We start from the raw sequence: 20,853 nt of genomic DNA, 5'->3' as shown, positions 1-20,853 counted from the left end.
TCTGCGATGGGCGGAGGGTCACGTTCCCTCTCTGTCAGCCGTCCACATCCCAGGAGTGGACAATTGGGAAGCCGACTTTCTGAGTCATCAGGGCATCGTGGCGGCGAGTGGTCTCTTCCCGCAGTCTTCAGCCAGTTTTGCCAGCGGTGGGGCGTTCCAGACGTAGACTTGATGGCTTCCGGGGCAAACTACAAGGTTCCCCAGTACGTCTCCAGATCCGATGGCTGTCGGATGCGACGCTCTCGTGATCTCGTGGACCCAGTTCCAGATGCCCGATCTGTTTCCACCCCTCCCCTTGATCCCAAGGGTCGTAAAAAAGGTCAAGATAGAAGGGGTTCCCGTGCTCTTAGTAGCTCCAGATTGGCCTTGCAGGGCCTGGTATGCGGAACTGGTGAACATGCTATTGGACGTTCCGTGGAGGCTTCCGGATCGTTCGGACCTTCTTTCGCAGGGCCCCCTCTTCCACCCGAATTCTCGGTCTCTGAATTTAACGGTATGGCCGTTGAGGCCGCGATCCTGAAGGACGCGGGTTTTTCCTCATAGCGTCATCCAGACTATGATAAGGGCGAGAAAACCGGCTTCCTCGCGTATTTACCACAAGTGTTGAATGGCTTTTTTCCGGTGGTGTCAGGACAACAATCTGTTTCCTATGACCTTTTCCCTTCCATCCCTTCTCAGTTTCCTTCAAGCGGGTCTAGATTCGGGTCTTTCCCTTGCATCTTGAAGGGTCAGATTTCCGCTCTGTCCATTCATTTTCAAAGAGACCTGGCCTCTCTGCCTCAGGTTTGGACCTTCATCTAGCGGTTCGCTCATATAGCTCCCCCTTATCGTCCTCCTGTCGAGCCTTGGGACCTCTACCTCGTTTTGGACGTCCTCCAGCGTACGCCCTTTGAACTGATTCAGGACATTTCCTTCTCGCTTCTATCCGGGAAGGTAGCATCACCTCCATTAGAAGAGTGTCGGAGCTGGCGGCATTATCCTGTCGTTCTCCCTTTCTAGTCCTGCATCAGGACAAAGTGGTTCTTCGTCCGGTTCCTTCCTTTCTACCAAAGGTGGTTTCGGCTTTTAACATCAATGAGGACATTGTCCTCCCTTCCTTGTGCCCTTCCCCGGTTCATCCCTTGGAGAAATCTCTTCACAAGTTGGATGTGGTCAGGGCTATCCGAATTTATCTTGCCAGAACAGCCTCCTTTCGTCAGGCCGATTCTCTGTTCGTCGTCACGGAAGGGCGGTGAAAGGGGCTCTCCGCCTCCAAGTCCACAATTGCTTGTTGGATCCGTTCAGCGGTTCTGGAGGCATACCGTGTTCAAGACAAACGGCCTCCGTCGGGGGTGAAGGCTCACTCTACCCGGGCTGTGGGAGCTTCCTGGGCAGTTCGTCACCAAGCATCGGCCTCGCAGGATTGCAAGGCCGCAACATGGTCATCCATTCACACCTTTGTCAAATTCTACAAGGTGCATACTCAGACTTCTGTGGACGCGAGCCTGGGTAGGAGGATACTGCAGGCGGCGGTTTCTGACCGGCCTACCGAACTCCTCTTTTTTGCAGAATATCCCGCCCTAGGGACTGCTTTTGGACATCCCATGATTACCTGTGTCCCCCAATGAGGCGAGAAAGAAAGAGGGATTTTTGGTTCTTACCGTAAAATCTCTTTCTTGGAGCCTTCATTGGGGGACACAGCACCCTCCATTGAAGTTGTACCATGTTGGCCAACGTGCCGTTGTTGTGGGTTGGTACATAGGTTGAGTTTTATATTACCTGTTCCTACTACTGCTTTTGCACCAACTGAGTTGCCTGGTGTCTGTCGGAGGGTGTATACTGCCGGGGAGGAGTTACTTCTTTATTTGCATAGTGTCAGCCTCCTAGTGACAGCAGCATACACCCATGGTTACCTGTGTCCCCCAATGAAGGCTCCAAAAAAGAGATTTTACGGTAAGAACCAAAAATCCCTCTGTCACACTGTTAACTCCCCCCTCATGTAAAATAAGCTCTGGAGGCAGAGTTCCAGGCAGCTGAAGTGTGAAGGAACCAGCAACGAACAACTTATTGCATACCTTGAAAAGCTTTTCAGCGGACCAGCAGATTATGGGCTTCACGATTATAGGTACTGCACCTATAACAAATAGCGTGGTAGAAATCCAGCCAAAGACATTCTTGGACCCGTTAAAGCGTCCAACGCTAAACGGCTATCGTCCATTGCTGGACCTGTTTCCCTGTATCCATGTACTAATTTTCTGCACTAAAAAATAATTTTGTTTCGGCTGGATTTCTATCTTCCAAGCAACATCCTCCCCATAGTCTTTAACAGCTCATTTACATAAAGTAATAAGATGATTTCTCAGAAACAAGGTATCTGAGACACACAGGTATCACTCTCCTCAGCATTCTATAACCTGTATGCCCATAATAATAGTTTAAATAGATCAAATGTGATGACAGATTCCCTTTAAAGTGGACCTTTCACCAGTTTGAGCAAGACAAACCTAGCCACATCATGGAGTAGTGGCCATGTAACTGATTAAAACTTTATTTTTATTTTTTAATTTCTTCTATGCTTTGTGAAGTTATTAGCATGTAAAGTCAAGGTTATAATTTGATAAGTCCAAGGTTGTGTTACCAGAGATTCTTCTCTGGGGAGTAAACTTCCCTTGTATTACCATGACCAATGTTAACCAGACAGCAAACTGCTGGGGGGGGGGGAAGAACATAAATAATGATAATCTTTATTTTTATATAGCGCTAACATATTCCGCAGCGCTTTACAGTTTTGCACACATTATCATCACTGTCCCCGATGGGGCTCACAATCTAGAATCCCTATCAGTATGTCTTTGGAATGTGGGAGGAAACCGGAGTGCCCGGAGGAAACCCATGCAAACGTGGGGAGAACATACAAACTCCTTGCAGATGATGTCCTGGGTGGGATTAGAACCTAGGACCCCAGCACTGCAAGGCTGCAGCCCCCACAACAGCTGAGAACAGGCTTTCTTCTGGATGAGACATATAATGATAGATCTCAGTGCAAGGTGTTTACAAGTAGAGATGAGCGAACTTGTTCTGAAAACGTTCGCTAATCTCAAATTCGGGACGAGCGTATCTCATTTGGATTCATGTTCAGATTCCCAAGCATTTTTCCTAAAAAGCGGCAAAAGTTGGCCAAAGTTCGGTAAATGACTGAGTTCTCTAAGGGATCTTTCAGCTGTCAGTGTTTCTGGTAGCAGCACAGGCCGCAAAACGTCTTGCACACGTGCACACTGATGACATATGGATGACATCAACGGTACTGTTCACGCTGTTCCCCAGCACAGGGTGAAGAAGTGAAGACAGCTCACATTATTATTATTATTTATTATTATAGCGCCATTTATTCCATGGCGCTTTACATGTGAGGAGGGGTATACATAATAAAACAAGTACAATAATCTTGAAAAATACAAGTCACAACTGGTACAGGAGGAGAGAGGACCCTGCCCGCGAGGGCTCACAATCGAGGGCTGCATTCAGCATTAGCAGGAGACCATGTTGAGAGTTGTATTCAACTGTTAACAGCCAAAGCAAACGACGGCTGATGGGAGTATTCATCGTTTGCCGGCTGGGCTATAACTAATAATAAAAGTGGTGGGGATCCCTTGTATTTTTGATAACCAGCCAGGCAAAACTGACAGCTTCAAGCTGAAACCCTCATCTGTCAGCTTCAGCAAGGCTGTTCATCAAGAACAGAGGGGACCCCACACCCTATTTTTTAATTTAAGTAAATTTAAAAAACGTTGTTGGGTCACCCCCATTTTTTTGACAACCAGCCAAGCTACTGCAGACAGCTGGGCACTGGTACTCCCAGTCTAGTAAGGGGCTATGGATATTGTCCCCAACTCCCCAGCCTAAAAATAGCCCACAGCCGCTCCAGAAAAGGCACATATATTAGATGCGCCAATTCTGGCGCTTTGCCCAGCTCTTCCCAATAATCCATTTGTGCCACGACGGGACTAGCTCTGCTAGGTGGCAGGCTGCATTGTAGCATGTTGCGAGTATACAGCCTGCCATCCAGCAGAAACACTGAGCAGCATTTGCTAACTCTGCGTAGTGTCTTGCAGTGAACTACTATGACCTGATTGACGTCACGGTGCCGTCAAAAGGGCCTGTGAGCTTACAGCCAATCAGCTAAGTTCAAGTCACTGACATCAGCCTGAGCGCCGTGGAAAAAGTTGTAATAGTTGTTTAGTCGCATCATGCAACAATGCAGTCTGCCATCTAGATGTAGCAGAGCTAGACCCGTCGCGGGACAAATTGATTGTTATCTTATCTGCTGACAGGTGAGGAATATTGTTGTTTATTATTTTACTTCTGTTACAGGAGATCATGGCTTCTGTTGACTGGGCGATGGTATGGTTTAATTTAGATTCATTAAAGGATTCACTTTCATTCTTTCAATTAAAGGACTTTATGCCGGGTGTGTGTTTTTATCCAATATTTCTAAGGGGTTAGTAATAGAAGCCTCTCTATTACTAACCTCTGGGCTTCATGTCACCTGACAACACAAAGGTGACATCAACCGCCTCCCCCAACTATCACTCCACTTGCCACCGCACCTGGGCAAGTGGCAGGAGCGAGGCTGAGTGCCAGATTTGGCACATCTTATGGATGTACCATGTCTGGGGCGGCTGATAGCTGATGTTTTTAGTCTGGGAGGAGCCAATATCCATGGCCCCTTCTTAGGCTATTAATGTCAGCCCACATCTGTCTACCTAGCATTTGCTGGTTATTAAATATAGAGGGACCCTACGTCACTTTTTTTGGGGGGAGGGACCTCCATTTTAATAGCCAGTGAAAGCTAAGTATACAGCTGTGAGCATATATTAATCACTTAAGAATCTTTATGAATATTGTCTCATTCCAGGAATATTAACATTAGCCCCTCAGCCGTCAACTTTACCTCTGCTGATTATGAATATTACGGTGGCCTCCCATGCATTTTTTTTCAATAACTTTTTTAATTGTCAACAAGAACAGTAAGGTCACCTGAGTTCATAGCAGCTGTTTCTCTTGCTCTGCAAGTGCCAGTGCCGGACTGTAGAACGACCTCGAGTCTGGCACTCCGGCATTCAACAGTCTGGCACTGGAGCTACCTTGAGACCCTGTGGCTTGAACTCAGAGTTCACAGCACCCAGATATCCCGGCAGCTCTGAGTCCCAGAAACCTCATACGAAACTTTGAGGGACGTTTTAAGGTTACTGAACTTTCCAACTGGTGGAAAATCTGAAGGCTGTAAACTAAGATAACCTTGTATGTGTATTTTACTGTACTAGTAAACAAATAAAAAAAAATAAAAGATAAAAATGGAGTGGAGTCCACCGTAATTTTCATAAACAACTGAGGAACAGCCTACGGCTGGGGACTGATGTTAATATTCTGGGAAAGCGACCATATTCATAAAGGTTCCCAGGCTATTAATATCAGCTCACAGCTGTAAACTTAACCTTTCCTGGTTATTAAAATTGATAACCAGTCAGGCACAGCTATGGGCTGCAACCCCCACCTGTCAGCTTCAGGAAGGCAAGTTGTCAAGAATAGCGGGGTTGACGCGCCGTATTTTTTTAAATTATTTTAAAAAAAGGCGTTAGGCCCCCCCTCATTTTGGAAAACCAGCCAAGCTAAAGCAGACAGCTGGGGCTGCTATTCTCTGGCTGGTAAGGGGCCATGTATATTGCTCCCCTCACCTAAAAATAGAAAAATAGCCGCTCGCAGCCACCCCAGAAAAGGCGCATCTATTAGATGCGCCAATTCTGCGCCTTGCCCGGCTCTTCTCAATTGCCCTGTGGCAGTGGCAAGTGAGGTTAATTTTTGTGGGGTTGATGTCATCTTTGCATTGCCCGGTGTCATCAAGCCCACGGTTTAGTAATGGAGAGGCGTCTTGTGACATATCGGCAGTGACAACCTCAGGAGAATCCTGCAGACACCTGGTTGTCATGCTAGCCATTGGCGCCCGGCTGTCATGTGATGGGAGCTGATGGACGTGGTTTATTACACACTTCTGTTGCGTGCATGGTAAATTCCTCTGTTGGAACTCTACAGTGGCATTTAATGTTAACAGCCTCTGGTGTATCACGTGATTAGATCAGCTGTCATATGCTTGAAAAGGTGCTGGAGGGGTTGACATATCTTTTTACGTTAGGTTATGGTCGTTGAGCAAGTCAGCGAAAATGTAAATGTTTGCCGAACCGACGTCAAAAGGTTCGCTCATCTCTAATTACAAGTATATGAAAAGAAAATAGCTTCTAAAAGGACTTGAACTCTAGTGCCACCTAAAAGTTAATATTGACCCTTTAATGAGCCTTACAAAATGACTTGGGTTAGGAAACCAAACCATACGCTCCAATTGCAGACACATTTTTTAGAATATTTGCCTCTCTTGAATATAAAGCAGAAGGTGTGATTTTGGCTGAATGAGATTCCTCTGACAGTAAAGTTCCTCCTTGTGGAAAGTGCTAAGTTGGCGCAAGGAGACTTATAAAACATGCAATGATCCTCTGGGAATTTAAATATGCAGATAGGTCGATATTGATATTTAGGATGATGGGGCATATAGAGACTATTTGCATGTTTATATTCCCAGGGGAACATTGCGTGACCTAAAATGTTTCCTTATGTCTGCTTGCATTCTCCACATTGAGAAATGTTCCACCCTAGGGCTTGCTAATGGATTCAGCATGAGACAAAAAGAATCGCAGCATGCTTCTAGTTGATGCGTAAGTTACATAGCACTCACCCATTCAAGTCTAAGGGTACGTTCACACGTTCCTGATTTCCATCCTTTTTTTTTCAGGACTGTTTTTTAAAAAACTGCAGCTCTTGGCAGAAAACGCAGGTCCTTTTTTTGGTCCTTTTTTTGTCATAGTAACATAGTTAGTAAGGCCGAAAAAAGACATTTGTCCATCCAGTTCAGCCTATATTCCATCATAATAAATACCCAGATCTACGTCCTTCTACAGAACCTAATAATTGTATGATACAATATTGTTCTGCTCCAGGAAGACATCCAGGCCTCTCTTGAACCCCTCGACTGAGTTCGCCATCACCACCTCCTCAGGCAAGCAATTCCAGATTCTCACTGCCCTAACAGTAAAGAATCCTCTTCTATGTTGGTGGAAAAACCTTCTCTCCTCCAGACGCAAAGAATGCCCCCTTGTGCCCGTCACCTTCCTTGGTATAAACAGATCCTCAGCGAGATATTTGTATTGTCCCCTTATATACTTATACATGGTTATTAGATCGCCCCTCAGTCGTCTTTTTTCTAGACTAAATAATCCTAATTTCGCTAATCTATCTGGGTATTGTAGTTCTCCCATCCCCTTTATTAATTTTGTTGCCCTCCTTTGTACTCTCTCTAGTTCCATTATATCCTTCCTGAGCACCGGTGCCCAAAACTGGACACAGTACTCCATGTGCGGTCTAACTAGGGATTTGTACAGAGGCAGTATAATGCTCTCATCATGTGTATCCAGACCTCTTTTAATGCACCCCATGATCCTGTTTGCCTTGGCAGCTGCTGCCTGGCACTGGCTGCTCCAGGTAAGTTTATCATTAACTAGGATCCCCAAGTCCTTCTCCCTGTCAGATTTACCCAGTGGTTTCCCGTTCAGTGTGTAATGGTGATATTGATTCCCTCTTCCCATGTGTATAACCTTACATTTATCATTGTTAAACCTCATCTGCCACCTTTCAGCCCAAGTTTCCAACTTATCCAGATCCATCTGTAGCAGAATACTATCTTCTCTTGTATTAACTGCTTTACATAGTTTTGTATCATCTGCAAATATCGATATTTTACTGTGTAAACCTTCTACCAGATCATTAATGAATATGTTGAAGAGAACAGGTCCCAATACTGACCCCTGCGGTACCCCACTGGTCACAGCGACCCAGTTAGAGACTATACCATTTATAACCACCCTCTGCTTTCTATCACTAAGCCAGTTACTAACCCATTTACACACATTTTCCCCCAGACCAAGCATTCTCATTTTGTGTACCAACCTCTTGTGCGGCACGGTATCAAACGCTTTGGAAAAATCGAGATATACCACGTCCAATGACTCACCGTGGTCCAGTCTATAGCTTACCTCTTCATAAAAACTGATTAGATTGGCTTGACAGGAGCGATTTCTCATAAACCCATGCTGATATGGAGTTAAACAGTTATTCTCATTGAGATAATCCAGAATAACATCCCTCAGAAACCCTTCAAATATTTTACCAACAATAGAGGTTAGACTTACTGGCCTATAATTTCCAGGTTCACTTTTAGAGCCCTTTTTGAATATAGTAAATAGGAATTTGTCCTTTTTTTGATGCGTTTTTTGATGCGTTTTTTGATCCTTTTTTTTTTATCCTTTTTTTTATGCAGTTTTCTATGCAGAGTCTGTGTGTTTTCTAGGAAGTTTTTTAGGGTTAAAATGGCTGAAAATACCCTACCCCTAACCCTAACCCTACCCCTAACCCTACCCCTAACCCTATTCTAACCTTAGTGGGAAAAAAAAAAAAAAATTCTTAATTTTTTTTTATTGTCCCTACCTATGGGGGTGATAAAGGGGGGGGGGGGGGGGGTGTCATTTACTATTTTTTTTTATTTTGATCACTGAGATAGATTATATCTCAGTGATCAAAATGCACTTTGGAATGAATCTGCCGGCCGGCAGATTCGGCGGGCGCACTGCGCATGCGCCCGCCATTTTGCAAGATGGCGGCGCCCAGGGAGAAGACGGACGGACGGACACCGGGATGCCGGGTAAGTATAAGGGGGGGAGATTAGGGCACGGGGGGGGGGGCATCGGAGTACGGGGGGAGGATCGGAGCACGGGGGGGCAGCCACACTCCGCCCACGCACTTCCGCCCGCTTCCCCGCACTTCCTGCTGCAGCGGTTCTGCACCACAAACCGCAGTAAAACCCGCAGATATTTTTTTCAGCTGCGGGTTTTACTGCGGGTTTGACCTCACAATGGAGGTCAATGGGTGCAGAACCGCTGCGGCTCCGAAAAAAGAAGTGGCATGGTACTTCTTTTTTCCCGCAGCTATTCAACGCGGCTTTTTTTTTTTTTTTTCCGCATTGTGGGCACAGCAGTTCCTGTTTTCCATAGGGTACAATGTAATGTACCCTGCATGGAAAACAGCTGCGGACCCGCAGCGGGAAAATCGCGGCAATTCCGCATGAAAAAAAGGATCGTGTGAACATGGCCTAAGGGTGAAATGGTATTCCTTGAACTGCACTCTGACATCTGACTGCAGTCCGATTTTCTCGGACTCACAAAGACAACGGAGAAATTTAGTTTTTCTTCTCTGCACATATGCTACGGTTCCCTCATCCAAGGGAATCTGATCTGATCAGTGTCAGCTTAGTGTGAGGTGTCATTATTATAATCGACCCTTACCTCTTGCAAGGGAGAAAATACACTTGAGTGACCCCAGCCTTAGACACCATATAACTGTAGTGACAAGAAAAAAAACTAAGTAATGGCTGTTGAAAGATGAGGAAGCAAACAGGCACAAAATCGGCTCAGATGAAAAGGGGTTAAAATGATTGAACTTGTGACGAGACGTGGCACAAGATAATGTACATCGGTAGTTCGGGTGCCATGTTTTGGAAATCGTACTACAGTGTTTGGCGTATATGCTGGTATATATGTGTCTGTGATATGTGAGTATCTGGCTGTAGACATGTTGTAATGTCTTTTCTCTCCTTTGTCATTCTTTTGCTTAGATTGAGCAGTTTGTTTATGCATCACCTCATGATAACAAATCGTGGGAAATGTTTGAAGAGATGATCATGACAGCAGAAGGGTTTTACCAAACGCTGGGCATTCCATACCGTATTGTGAACATTGTGTCAGGTATGCACACTGCTCCTCCAGTGCTTTGTGAGGGAATGAATATGTCCCCCACACATATTAGTTTAACGTCAGCCAACCAACCCCCCCCCCCACCCCCCCATATCGACAAGTCTGAGTATAGGGGACCCTTGACCGTTGATGTCTGAGGAGGTAAGGATTCACAATGGAAAATCCTCACTGGTTGAATCTTGGCTTTTATAACATGTATGCAAGGACCATAAACCTTTTTAGGGTTGTAAGTGCAGACAGTAACAGCGCACAGCAGTAGTCCTATGCCTTCAGTTCAGAAAGGTGAAGAAAACTTGCATGTATACAGGATAAATGAGGTGAAGACACAGAAATCCTTGAAACAAGTACCTGTTCTTCATGCAAAACAGCATTGCACAGAGGGAGCGCCATTTAGCCTATATTCCTGCGGTATGTTAGAATAAAGCGCTTAGACTGTTCAGCTTGGAGGACCTCAGCTAGGCAGCTTCAGCCATACCCCTCTCCTAGATATTCTGGCCTCTGGCAATCTGGATTGCCAGTGTTAGGTCTTGCACTGCCTAGTGAATGAGGGGAGGATTCAATGTGCCCCAGGTTAGTGGTCAATGGAATCTTGACAGTATGGGGTTAATCTGCAGGATCATAGCGTTGTGAAGCTGCTCGGAGCCTGCTCTGAGAGCCCCGCTGCCAGGAGGAAATGAACATTATTCCCCCCGGCAGCCTCTGGCTTTCAGTCATAGTGGCACGAACGGCGTGGCTTCAGTTACCGCTCTGTAATCTTGCCTGTTATGATCTGGTGGTTTAGGAACAACACGAGACAAGCTCTGAAGGAGTTGGTATCTGTACTGACCGCAAACCCTGAACCTAGCAGCGCAACTAAAAATAGAGGTGGGGGGTACATGACGCTCCCTAGACCCCTCGGCACAGCCTAAGATCTAACTTCCCCTAAAGATGGAAACAGGAAACCTATCTTGCCTCAGAGAAAATCCCCAAAGGAAAGATAGCCCCCCACAAATATTGACGGTGAGAGGAGGGGAAAATAGCATACGCAGAAATGAAATCAGATTTTAGCATAGGAGGCCAGTCTAGCTTGATAGATAGGACAGGAAAGGATACTGTGCGGTCAGTATAAAAACTACAAAACAATCCACACAGAGTTTACAAAAATCCCCACACCTGACTAAAGGTGTGGAGGGTAAATCTGCTTCCCAGAGCTTCCAGCTAACAGAAATAATCCATACTGACAAGCTGGACAAATATAGAATGCATGGAACAATAAGTCCACAACAAGTGGACTGAAATGAGCAAAGCCAGAACTTATCTTTGCAGAACTGGTCCGGAAACCAGGAGAATCCAAGCAGAGATGTGAATCCAGCCAGGAAACATTGACAAGTGGCACAGGCTGAAGAAAGAGCCAGACTTAAATAGCCGAGCAGAAGAGATAAGTGGAGGCAGCTGATGACAGCTAACTCCAAGGAGCAGCCATACCACTAGAAACCACAAGAGGGAGCCCAAGAGCAGAACTCACAAAAGTGCCACTTACAACCACCGGAGGGAGCCCAAGAGCGGAATTCACAACAGTACCCCCCCCCTTGAGGAGGGGTCACCGAACCCTCACCAGAGCCCCCAGGGCGATCAGGACGAGCCAAGTGAAAAGCACGAACCAAATCGGTGGCATGGACATCGGAGGCAACAACCCAAGAATTATCCTCCTGACCATAACCCTTCCACTTGACAAGATACTGAAGACTCCGCCTCAAAAAACGAGAATCCAAAATCTTCTCAACCTCATATTCCAACTCTCCCTCAACCAACACCGGGGCAGGAGGGTCAACCGATGGAACAACGGGCACCACATATCTCCGCAACAAAGATCTATGGAAAACATCATGAATGGCAAAAGAGGCAGGAAGAGCCAAACGAAAAGACACCGGATTAATAATTTCAGAAATTTTATAAGGACCAATAAACCGAGGCTTAAACTTAGGAGAAGAAACCTTCATAGGAAAATGACGAGAAGACAACCAAACGAAATCCCCCACACGAAGCCGGGGACCAACACGCCGACGGCGGTTTGCAAAACGTTGAGCCCTTTCCTGAGACAACGTCAAATTGTCCACCACATGAGTCCAAATCTGCTGCAGCCTGTCCACCACAGAATTAACACCAGGACAATCCAGAAGGCTCAACATGCCCAGAAGAAAAACGAGGATGAAAACCAAAATTACAAAAGAAAGGTGAAACCAAAGTAGCCGAACTAGCCCGATTATTAAGGGCAAACTCAGCCAACGGCAAGAAAGACACCCAATCATCCTGATCAGCAGACTCAAAGCATCTCAAATAGGTTTCCAAGGTCTGATTAGTTTGCTCAGTTTGGCCATTAGTCTGAGGATGAAACGCCGAAGAAAAAGACAAATCAATGCCCATCCTAGCACAAAAGGCCCGCCAAAATCTAGAGACAAACTGAGAACCTCTGTCAGACACAATATTCTCCGGAATGCCATGCAAACGAACCACATGCTGAAAAAATAATGGAACCAGATCTGAGGAGGAAGGCAACTTAGGCAAAGGTACCAGATGGACCATTTCAGAGAAAAGGTCACAAACAAACCCAGATAACAGACATCTTCTGGGAAACAGGAAGATCCGAAATAAAATCCATGGAAATATGCGTCCAGGGCCTCTCAGGGACCGGCAAAGGCAAAAGCAACCCACTAGCGCGGGAACAGCAAGGCTTGGCCCGGGCGCAAGTCCCACAGGACTGCACAAAAGCACGCACATCGCGAGACAAGGAAGGCCACCAAAAGGACCTAGCAACCAAATCTCTGGTACCAAAAATCCCAGGATGACCAGCCAACACTGAACAATGAACCTCAGAAATTACCTTACTTGTCCATCTATCAGGAACAAACAGCTTCCCCACTGGACAGCGGTCAGGCCTATCCGCCTGAAATTCCTGAAGCACCCACCGCAAATCAGGGGAGATGGCAGAAAGAATCACCCCCTCCTTAAGAATGCCAACCGGCTCCAGGACTCCAGGAGAATCAGGCGAAAAACTCCTAGAGAGGGCATCAGCCTTAACATTCTTAGATCCCGGAAGATACGAGACCACAAAATCAAAACGGGAGAAAAACAGGGACCATCGAGCCTGTCTAGGATTCAGCCGCTTGGCCGACTCGAGGTAAATCAGATTCTTATGATCGGTCAGGACCACAACACGGTGTTTAGCTCCCTCAAGCCAATGTCGCCACTCCTCAAACGCCCACTTCATAGCCAACAACTCCCGACTGCTGACATCATAATTGCGTTCCGCAGGCGAAAACTTTCTGGAAAAAAAAGCACACGGTTTCATCAAAGAACCATCAGACTCCCTCTGAGACAAAACGGCCCCTGCCCCAATCTCAGAAGCGTCGACCTCAACCTGAAAAGGAAGAGAAACATCCGGTTGACGCAACACAGGGGCAGAAGTAAATCGGCGTTTAAGCTCCTGAAAGGCCTCAACAGCCTCAGAGGACCAATTCGTCACATCAGCGCCTTTCTTCGTCAAATCAGTAAGGGGCTTAACCACACTGGAAAAGTTGGCAATGAAACGGCAATAGAAATTAGCAAAGCCCAAAAATTTTTGAAGACCCTTCATAGATGTGGGTTGGATCCAGTCATGAATAGCTTGGCCCTTAACAGGATCCATTTCTATAGACGAGAGAGAAAAAATAAAACCCAAAAAAGAGACCTTCTGAACTCCGAATAGGCACTTACACCCCTTCACAAATAAAGCATTATCACGAAGGATCTGGAACACCATCCTGACCTGCTTCACATGAGACTCCCAATCATTGGAAAAAAATCAAAATATCATCGAAATATACGACCATGAATTTATCAAGATAATTGCGGAAAATATCATGCATGAAAGACTGGAACACAGATGGAGCATTAGAGAGCCCAAGTGGCATCACAAGGTATTCAAAATGGCCTTCGGGCGTATTAAATGCAGTTTTCCATTCGTCACCCTGTTTAATACGAACAAGATTATATGCCCCTCGGAGGTCAATCTTAGTAAGCCAACTAGCCCCCTTAATCTGAGCAAACAAATCAGTAAGCAAAGGCAAGGGGTATTGGAATTTGACCGTGATCTTATTAAGAAGACGATAATCAATACAGGGTCTCAAGGAGCCATCCTTCTTAGCAACAAAAAAGAAACCCGCTCCCAATGGCGACGAAGAGGGCCGAATATGCCCTTTCTCCAAAGATTCCTTAACATAGCGCCGCATGGCGGCATGCTCTGGCACAGACAGATTGAAAAGTCGGCCCTTAGGGAACTTACAACCAGGAATCAAGTTAATAGCACAATCACAGTCCCTATGTGGAGGAAGGGAACTGGACTTGGGCTCATCAAATACATCCTGGAAATCCGACAAAAACTCAGGGACCTCAGAAGAGGGGGGAGAGGAAATTGACATCAAAGGAACGTCACTATGTACTCCTCGACAACCCCAACTAGTCACCGACATAGTTTTCCAATCCAGCATCGGATTATGTTCCTGTAACCTTGGAAATCCCAGTACAACAACATCATGCAGGTTATGCAACACCAGAAAACGGCAATCTTCCTGATGTGCAGGAGCCATGTACATAGTCATCTGTGTCCAGTACTGAGGCTTATCCTTGGCCAAGGGTGTAGCATCAATGCCCCTCAAAGGAATTGGGCTCTGCAAAGGCTGCAAGGAAAAATCACAGCGCCTGGCGAATTCTAAGTCCATTAAGTTCAGGGCAGCGCCTGAATCCACAAATGCCATGACAGAAAAGGACGACAATGAGCAAATCAGGGTCACAGATAAGAGAAATTTAGGCTGTATCGTACTAATGGTAACAGACCTAGCGACTCTCTTAGTACGCTTAGGGCAATCAGAGATAACATGAGCCGAATCACCTCAGTAAAAACACAGCCTATTCTGACGTCTGAATTCCTGCCGTTCTATTCTAGTCAAAATCCTATCACATTGCATAGGTTCAGGACTTTGCTCAGAGGATACTGCCATATGGTGCACAGCTTTGCGCTCGCGCAGACGCCGATCAATCTGAATGGCTAGAGACATAGATTCGCTCAAACCGGCAGGCGTAAGAAAGCCCACCATAACATCTTTAAGGGTTTCAGAAAGACCTTTTCTGAAAATAGCAGCCAGAGCCTCTTCATTCCATTTAGTGAGCACAGACCATTTTCTAAATTTCTGGCAGTATAACTCTGCCACTTCCTGACCTTGACACAAGGCCAACAGGGTTTTTTCTGCATGATCCACAGAATTAGGTTCGTCATAATCCGAGCGCCTGAAAAAATGCATCTACTTTCAATAATGCCGGATCCCCTGATTCAAGAGAAAAAGCCCAGTCTTGAGGGTTACCACGCAGCAAGGATATGATGATTTTTACTTGCTGAATGGGATCACCAGAAGAACGGGGTTTCAAAGCAAAAAACAATTTGCAGTTATTTTTAAAATTCAAAAACTTGGATCTGTCCCCAAAAAACAAATCAGGAGTAGGAATTCTGGGCTCTAAAGCCGGAGTCTGGACAACATAGTCCTGGATACTCTTTACTCTTGCAGCAAGTTGATCCACACGAGAAAACAAACCCTGAACATCCATGCCAAAACATATATCCTGAACCACCCAAATATCAAGAGGAAAAGAAAAAGACAAACCAAAGCACAGAAAAAAAAATGGTTCAGAACTTTCTTTTCCTTCCTTTGAGATGCATTTAATTCATTTTTGGCCACTTGTACTGTTATGATCTGGTGGTTTAGGAACAACATGAGATAAGCTCTGAAGGAGGTGGTATCTGTACTGACCGCAAACCCTGAACCTAGCAGCGCAACTAAAAATAGCCGTGGGGGGTACCTGACGCTCCCTAGACCCCTCGGCACAGCCTAAGATCTAACTTCCCCTAAAGATGGAATCAGGAAACCTATCTTGCCTCAGAGAAAATCCCCAAAGGAAAGATAGCCTCCCACAAATATTGACGGTGAGAGGAGGGGAAAATAACATACGCAGAAATGAAATCAGATTTTAGCATAGGAGGCCAGTCTAGCTTGATAGATAGGACAGGAAAGGATACTGTGCGGTCAGTATAAAAACTACAAAACAATCCACACAGAGTTTACAAAAATCTCCACACCTGACTAAAGATGTGGAGGGTAAATCTGATTCCCAGAGCTTCCAGCTAACAGAAATAATCCATACTGACAAGCTGGACAAATATAGAATGCATAGAACAATAAGTCCACAACAAGTGGACTGAAATGAGCAAAGCCAGAACTTATCTTTGCAGAACTGGTCAGGAAACCAGGAGAATCCAAACAGAGATGTGAATCCAGCCAGGAAACATTGACAAGTGGCACAGGCTGAAGAAAGAGCCAGACTTAAATAGCCAAGCAGAAGAGACGATAAGTGGAGGCAGCTGATGACAGCTAACTCCAAGGAGCAGCCATACCACTAGAAACCACAAGAGGGAGCCCAAGAGCAGAACTCACAAAAGTGCCACTTACCACCACCGGAGGGAGCCCAAGAGCGGAATTCACAACCCTTGCCCCAACACACGACAGGCGGCTCATAATTAGATTTTAAATTTTTTTTATATTAAAACCCTATTTTAAATAGGTTGTCATGTGCTGATGAATCAATTCCTTTCTTTCTTTTTTATTAGGTTCTTTAAATCATGCAGCAAGTAAGAAGTTGGATTTAGAAGCCTGGTTTCCAGGCTCTGGAGCCTTCAGAGAGTTAGTGTCATGTTCTAACTGTACTGACTATCAGGCTCGACGGCTGCGGATTCGTTATGGACAGACCAAAAAGATGATGGACAAGGTAATCTGTAGAAAATGATCAATTTAAGCTTGTTACTACTAATATTCATTTTTATTAAATAAGTCAGCAACTTGAAGTTACCATTTCTCTTGGAAAGGAGTTTGTTGGTGATGAAGGTAATTGATTAATCCACTATGACCCATTAATGTGACAGGTTTCTTACCTTTTACATCCTCTATCCACAGTGATTGGCTTTTTCTCGTAGTGCCACATGTTTAACCACCATTCATGTTAGAATTGTGGGCAAGAAGGATCTGGGAACCTGCTAGTAGGGGGGATCAAGCTGCAGAGATAACCAGTTCTGTGGATAGGTGATAAATGTATTTTGAAATGAAAACTTTACTAAAGGGGTTATCGACTACTTTACAAGTCCCTCATGTGAACTCACTGCCATAGATAAGCTCTCTTGTAAATATGTTGCTTTCCCAAATTCTTCTGTAACATGAGATGCTCCTCTGGTCACTTGATCTCGTACTGAGAATCCTCTGACTATGTTGTCCCTGATTAGAGGGAGACCTGTCATTCCAGAGCAGTGGGCAGGGAGAAGCCATCAGGGACCCACCTATCTGGCTAGTCTCCAGTGTTGCTCGGTCTCCAGTGATGCTTGGTACAGTGAAATCTCTCTGGTAATTCCCATTTGTACTGAAAAAAATAATAATTTACCATTTTTAGATGCTAAATCCTTTGATCTGTGTTATCTCCACAAAGGAGAGGCGAAGTTCAAAAAAATAATAATTTGCAGTGCCTATTGCATAATGAACCACATGAAAAGTTTGGTGAAAGGTCCTCTTAATTTTGTAACATGCTTAAAAAATGCGTTATTTGAGTGCTTTGTTTTATGACATTTGGAATTGTAGTAAATATGTTTAAAGGGAACCTGTCAGCATGATTGTGCACAGTAACCTACAGACAGTGTCAGGTCAGTGCCTTTATACGGATTATGATGATGCCTTGGTTGATGAAGTCCGCCTTGTGGTTGTTGTTTAATCTTTGTTTTCAGTTAATGTTCTGCCCGTGCTGCGGGGCGGCCTGTGGGGGACGTCTACATGTGGTACCTGATTAGCTAATCATCTGTATGGCTTCTGGGGCAGCTCACTGATCCCTCTGTGACCTACCCACTATTTTACATCATAAAATTATGGTTAAAAAAAAAAAACCATCATATTCATCAGGCAGGTGCTGGCCTGGCAGTGGCACCTGTACCGTGGCATGATAAAGTGGATGCCTATTTTACACATAATTTTCTTTTCTTTTTTTTCTTTTTTTTTAATGTTTTGACAACAAAACTATATATTTATCGTAGTGCAGTACCATCTATCGCGTTTACAACCATAATTCAATGCAGTATGTAAAATAGGGGGCAGGTCAGTGACCCGCTAGAAGCCATGATGAATACCTATCAGAGCACTACATGAAGACGCCCCCACAGGCCGCATATCATTAAGTCAAAACTGAAAATAAAGATTATACAACAACCACAAGACGGATTTCATCAACCCAGGTATCATTTTATTCAGTGTAAATAGCGCCGACCTGACACTGTGTGTAGGTTACTGTGCACAATCCTGCTGACAGGGTCCCTTTAACCCCTTCATGACCCAGCCTATTTTGACCTTAATGACCTGGCCGTTTTTTGCAATTTTGACCAGTGTCCCTTTATGATGTAATAACTCAGGAACGCTTCAACGGATCCTAGCGGTTCTGAGATTGTTTTTTCGTGACATATTGGGCTTCATGTTAGTGGTAAATTTAGGTCAATAAATTCTGCGTTCATTTGTGATAAAAACGGAAGTTTGGCGAAAATTTTGAAAATTTCGCAATTTTCACATTTTGAAATTTTATTCTGTTAAACCAGAGAGTTATGTGACACAAAATAGTTAATAAATAACATTTCCCACATGTATACTTTACATCAGCACAATTTTGGAAACAAAATTTTTTTTTGCTAGGAAGTTATAAGGGTTAAAATTTGACCAGCGATTTCTCATTTTTACAACAAAATTTACAAAACCATTTTTTTTAGGGACCACCTCACATTTGAAGTCAGTTTGAGGAATTTATATGGCTGAAAATACCCAAAAGTGACACCATTCTAAAAACTGCACCCCTCAAGGTGCACAAAACCACATTCAAGAAGTTTATTAACCCTTCAGGTGCTTCACAGCAGCAGAAGCAACATGGAAGGAAAAAATTAACATTTTAACATCTTTTAGCAACAAATTTTTTATTTTCCCAATGGTAAAAGGAGAAACTGAACCACGAAAGTTGTTGTCCAATTTCTCCTGAGTACACCGATACCTCACATGTGGGGGTAAACCACTGTTTGGGCACATGGTAAGGCTCGGAAGGGAAGGAGCGCCATTTGACTTTTTGAATGGAAAATTAGCTCCAATTGTTAGCGGACACCATGTCGCGTTTGGAGAGCCCCTGTGTGCCTAAACATTGGAGCCCCCCCACAAGTGACCCCATTTTGGAAACTAGACCCCCCAAGGAACTTATCTAGATGCCTAGTGAGCACTTTAAACCCCCAGGTGCTTCACAGAAGTTTATAACGCAGAGCCATGAAAATAAAAAATAATTTTTCTTTCCTCAAAAATGATTTTTTAGCCTGGAATTTCCTATTTTGCCAAGGGTAATAGGAGAAATTGGACCCCAAATGTTGTTGTCCAGTTTGTCCTGAGTACGCTGATACCCCATATGTGGGGGTAAACCACTGTTTGGGCGCACGGCAGGGTTCGGAAGGGAAGGCACGCCATTTGGCTTTTTAAATGGAAAATTAGCTCCAATCATTAGCGGACACCATGTCACGTTTGGAGAGCCCCTGTGTGCCTAAACATTGGAGATCCCCCACAAATGACCCCATTTTGGAAACTAGACCCCCAAAGGAACTAATCTAGATGTGTGGTGAGGACTTTGAACCCCCAAGTGCTTCACAGAAGTTTATAATGCAGAGCCATGAAAATAAAAATAAAAAAATATTTTCTCAAAAATGATCTTTTAGCCTGCAATTTTTTATTTTCCCAAGGGTAACAGGAGAAATTTGACCCCAAAAGTTGTTGTCCAGTTTCTCCTGAGTACGCTGATACCCCATATGTGGGGGTAAACCACTGTTTGGGCACATGTCGGGGCTCGGAAGTGAAGTAGTGACGTTTTGAAATGCAGACTTTGATGGAATGCTCTGCGGGCGTCACGTCACATTGCGTTTGCAGAGACCCTGATGTGGCTAAACAGTAGAAACCCCCCATAAGTGACCACATTTTAGAAACTAGACCCCCCAAGGAACTTATCTAGATATGTGGTGAGCACTTTGAACACCCAAATGCTTCACAGACGTTTACAACGCAGAGCCGTGAAAATAAAAAATCGTTTTTCTTTCCTCAAAAATGATGTTTTAGCAAGCATTTTTTTTATTTTCACAAGGGTAACAGGAGAAATTGGACCCCAGTAATTGTTGCGCAGTTTGTCCTGAGTATGCTGGTACCCCATATGTGGGGGTAAACCACTGTTTGGGCGCACGTCGGGGTTCGGAAGTGAGGGAGCACCATTTGACTTTTTGAATACAAGATTGGCTGGAATCAATGGTGGCGCCATGTTGCGTTTGGAGACCCCTGATGTGCCTAAACAGTGGAAACCCCTCAATTCTACCTCCAACACTAACCCCCCCCCACACCCCTAACCTTAATCCCAACTGTAGCCACAACCCTAATCATAACCCTAACCACAACCCTAATTCCAACCCTAACCCTAAGGCTATGTGCCCACGTTGCGGATTCGTGTGAGATTTTTCAGCATCATTTTTGAAAAATCCGCGGGTAAAAGGCACTGCGTTTTACCTGCGGATTTACCGCGGATTCCCAGTGTTTTTGGTGCGGATTTCACCTGTGGATTCCTATTGAGGAACAGGTGTAAAACGCTGCGGAATCCGCTCAAAGAATTGACATGCTGCGGAAAATACAACGCAGCGTTTCCGCGCGGTATTTTCCGCACCATGGGCACAGCGGATTTGGTTTTCCATAGGTTTACATGGTACTGTAAACCTGATGGAACACTGCTGCGAATCCGCAGCGGCCAATCCGCTGCGGATCCGCAGCCAAATCCGCACCGTGTGCACATAGCCTAATTCTAAAGGTAT

The 20,853-nt window shown here is 44.9% G+C and overlaps 1 protein-coding gene across 1 annotated transcript in view; it reads left to right on the top strand.

The window, feature by feature from the left end:
• SARS1 (seryl-tRNA synthetase 1) overlaps nt 1–20,853 on the top strand; it is an 80,845-nt gene that overhangs the window by 45,400 nt on the left and 14,592 nt on the right. Inside the window, exons 8-9 of the mRNA XM_069756501.1 lie at nt 9,752–9,881; nt 16,564–16,721. Coding sequence (XP_069612602.1) covers nt 9,752–9,881; nt 16,564–16,721 — 288 coding nt within the window. The remainder of the gene's footprint in view (nt 1–9,751; nt 9,882–16,563; nt 16,722–20,853) is intronic.

Source organism: Ranitomeya imitator, chromosome 3 (genome assembly GCF_032444005.1).
Source record: "Ranitomeya imitator isolate aRanImi1 chromosome 3, aRanImi1.pri, whole genome shotgun sequence".
NCBI lineage: Eukaryota > Metazoa > Chordata > Amphibia > Anura > Dendrobatidae > Ranitomeya > Ranitomeya imitator.
Note: the sequence above shows the minus strand (reverse complement) of the source record. Positions and strands in the feature narration are given on the sequence as shown.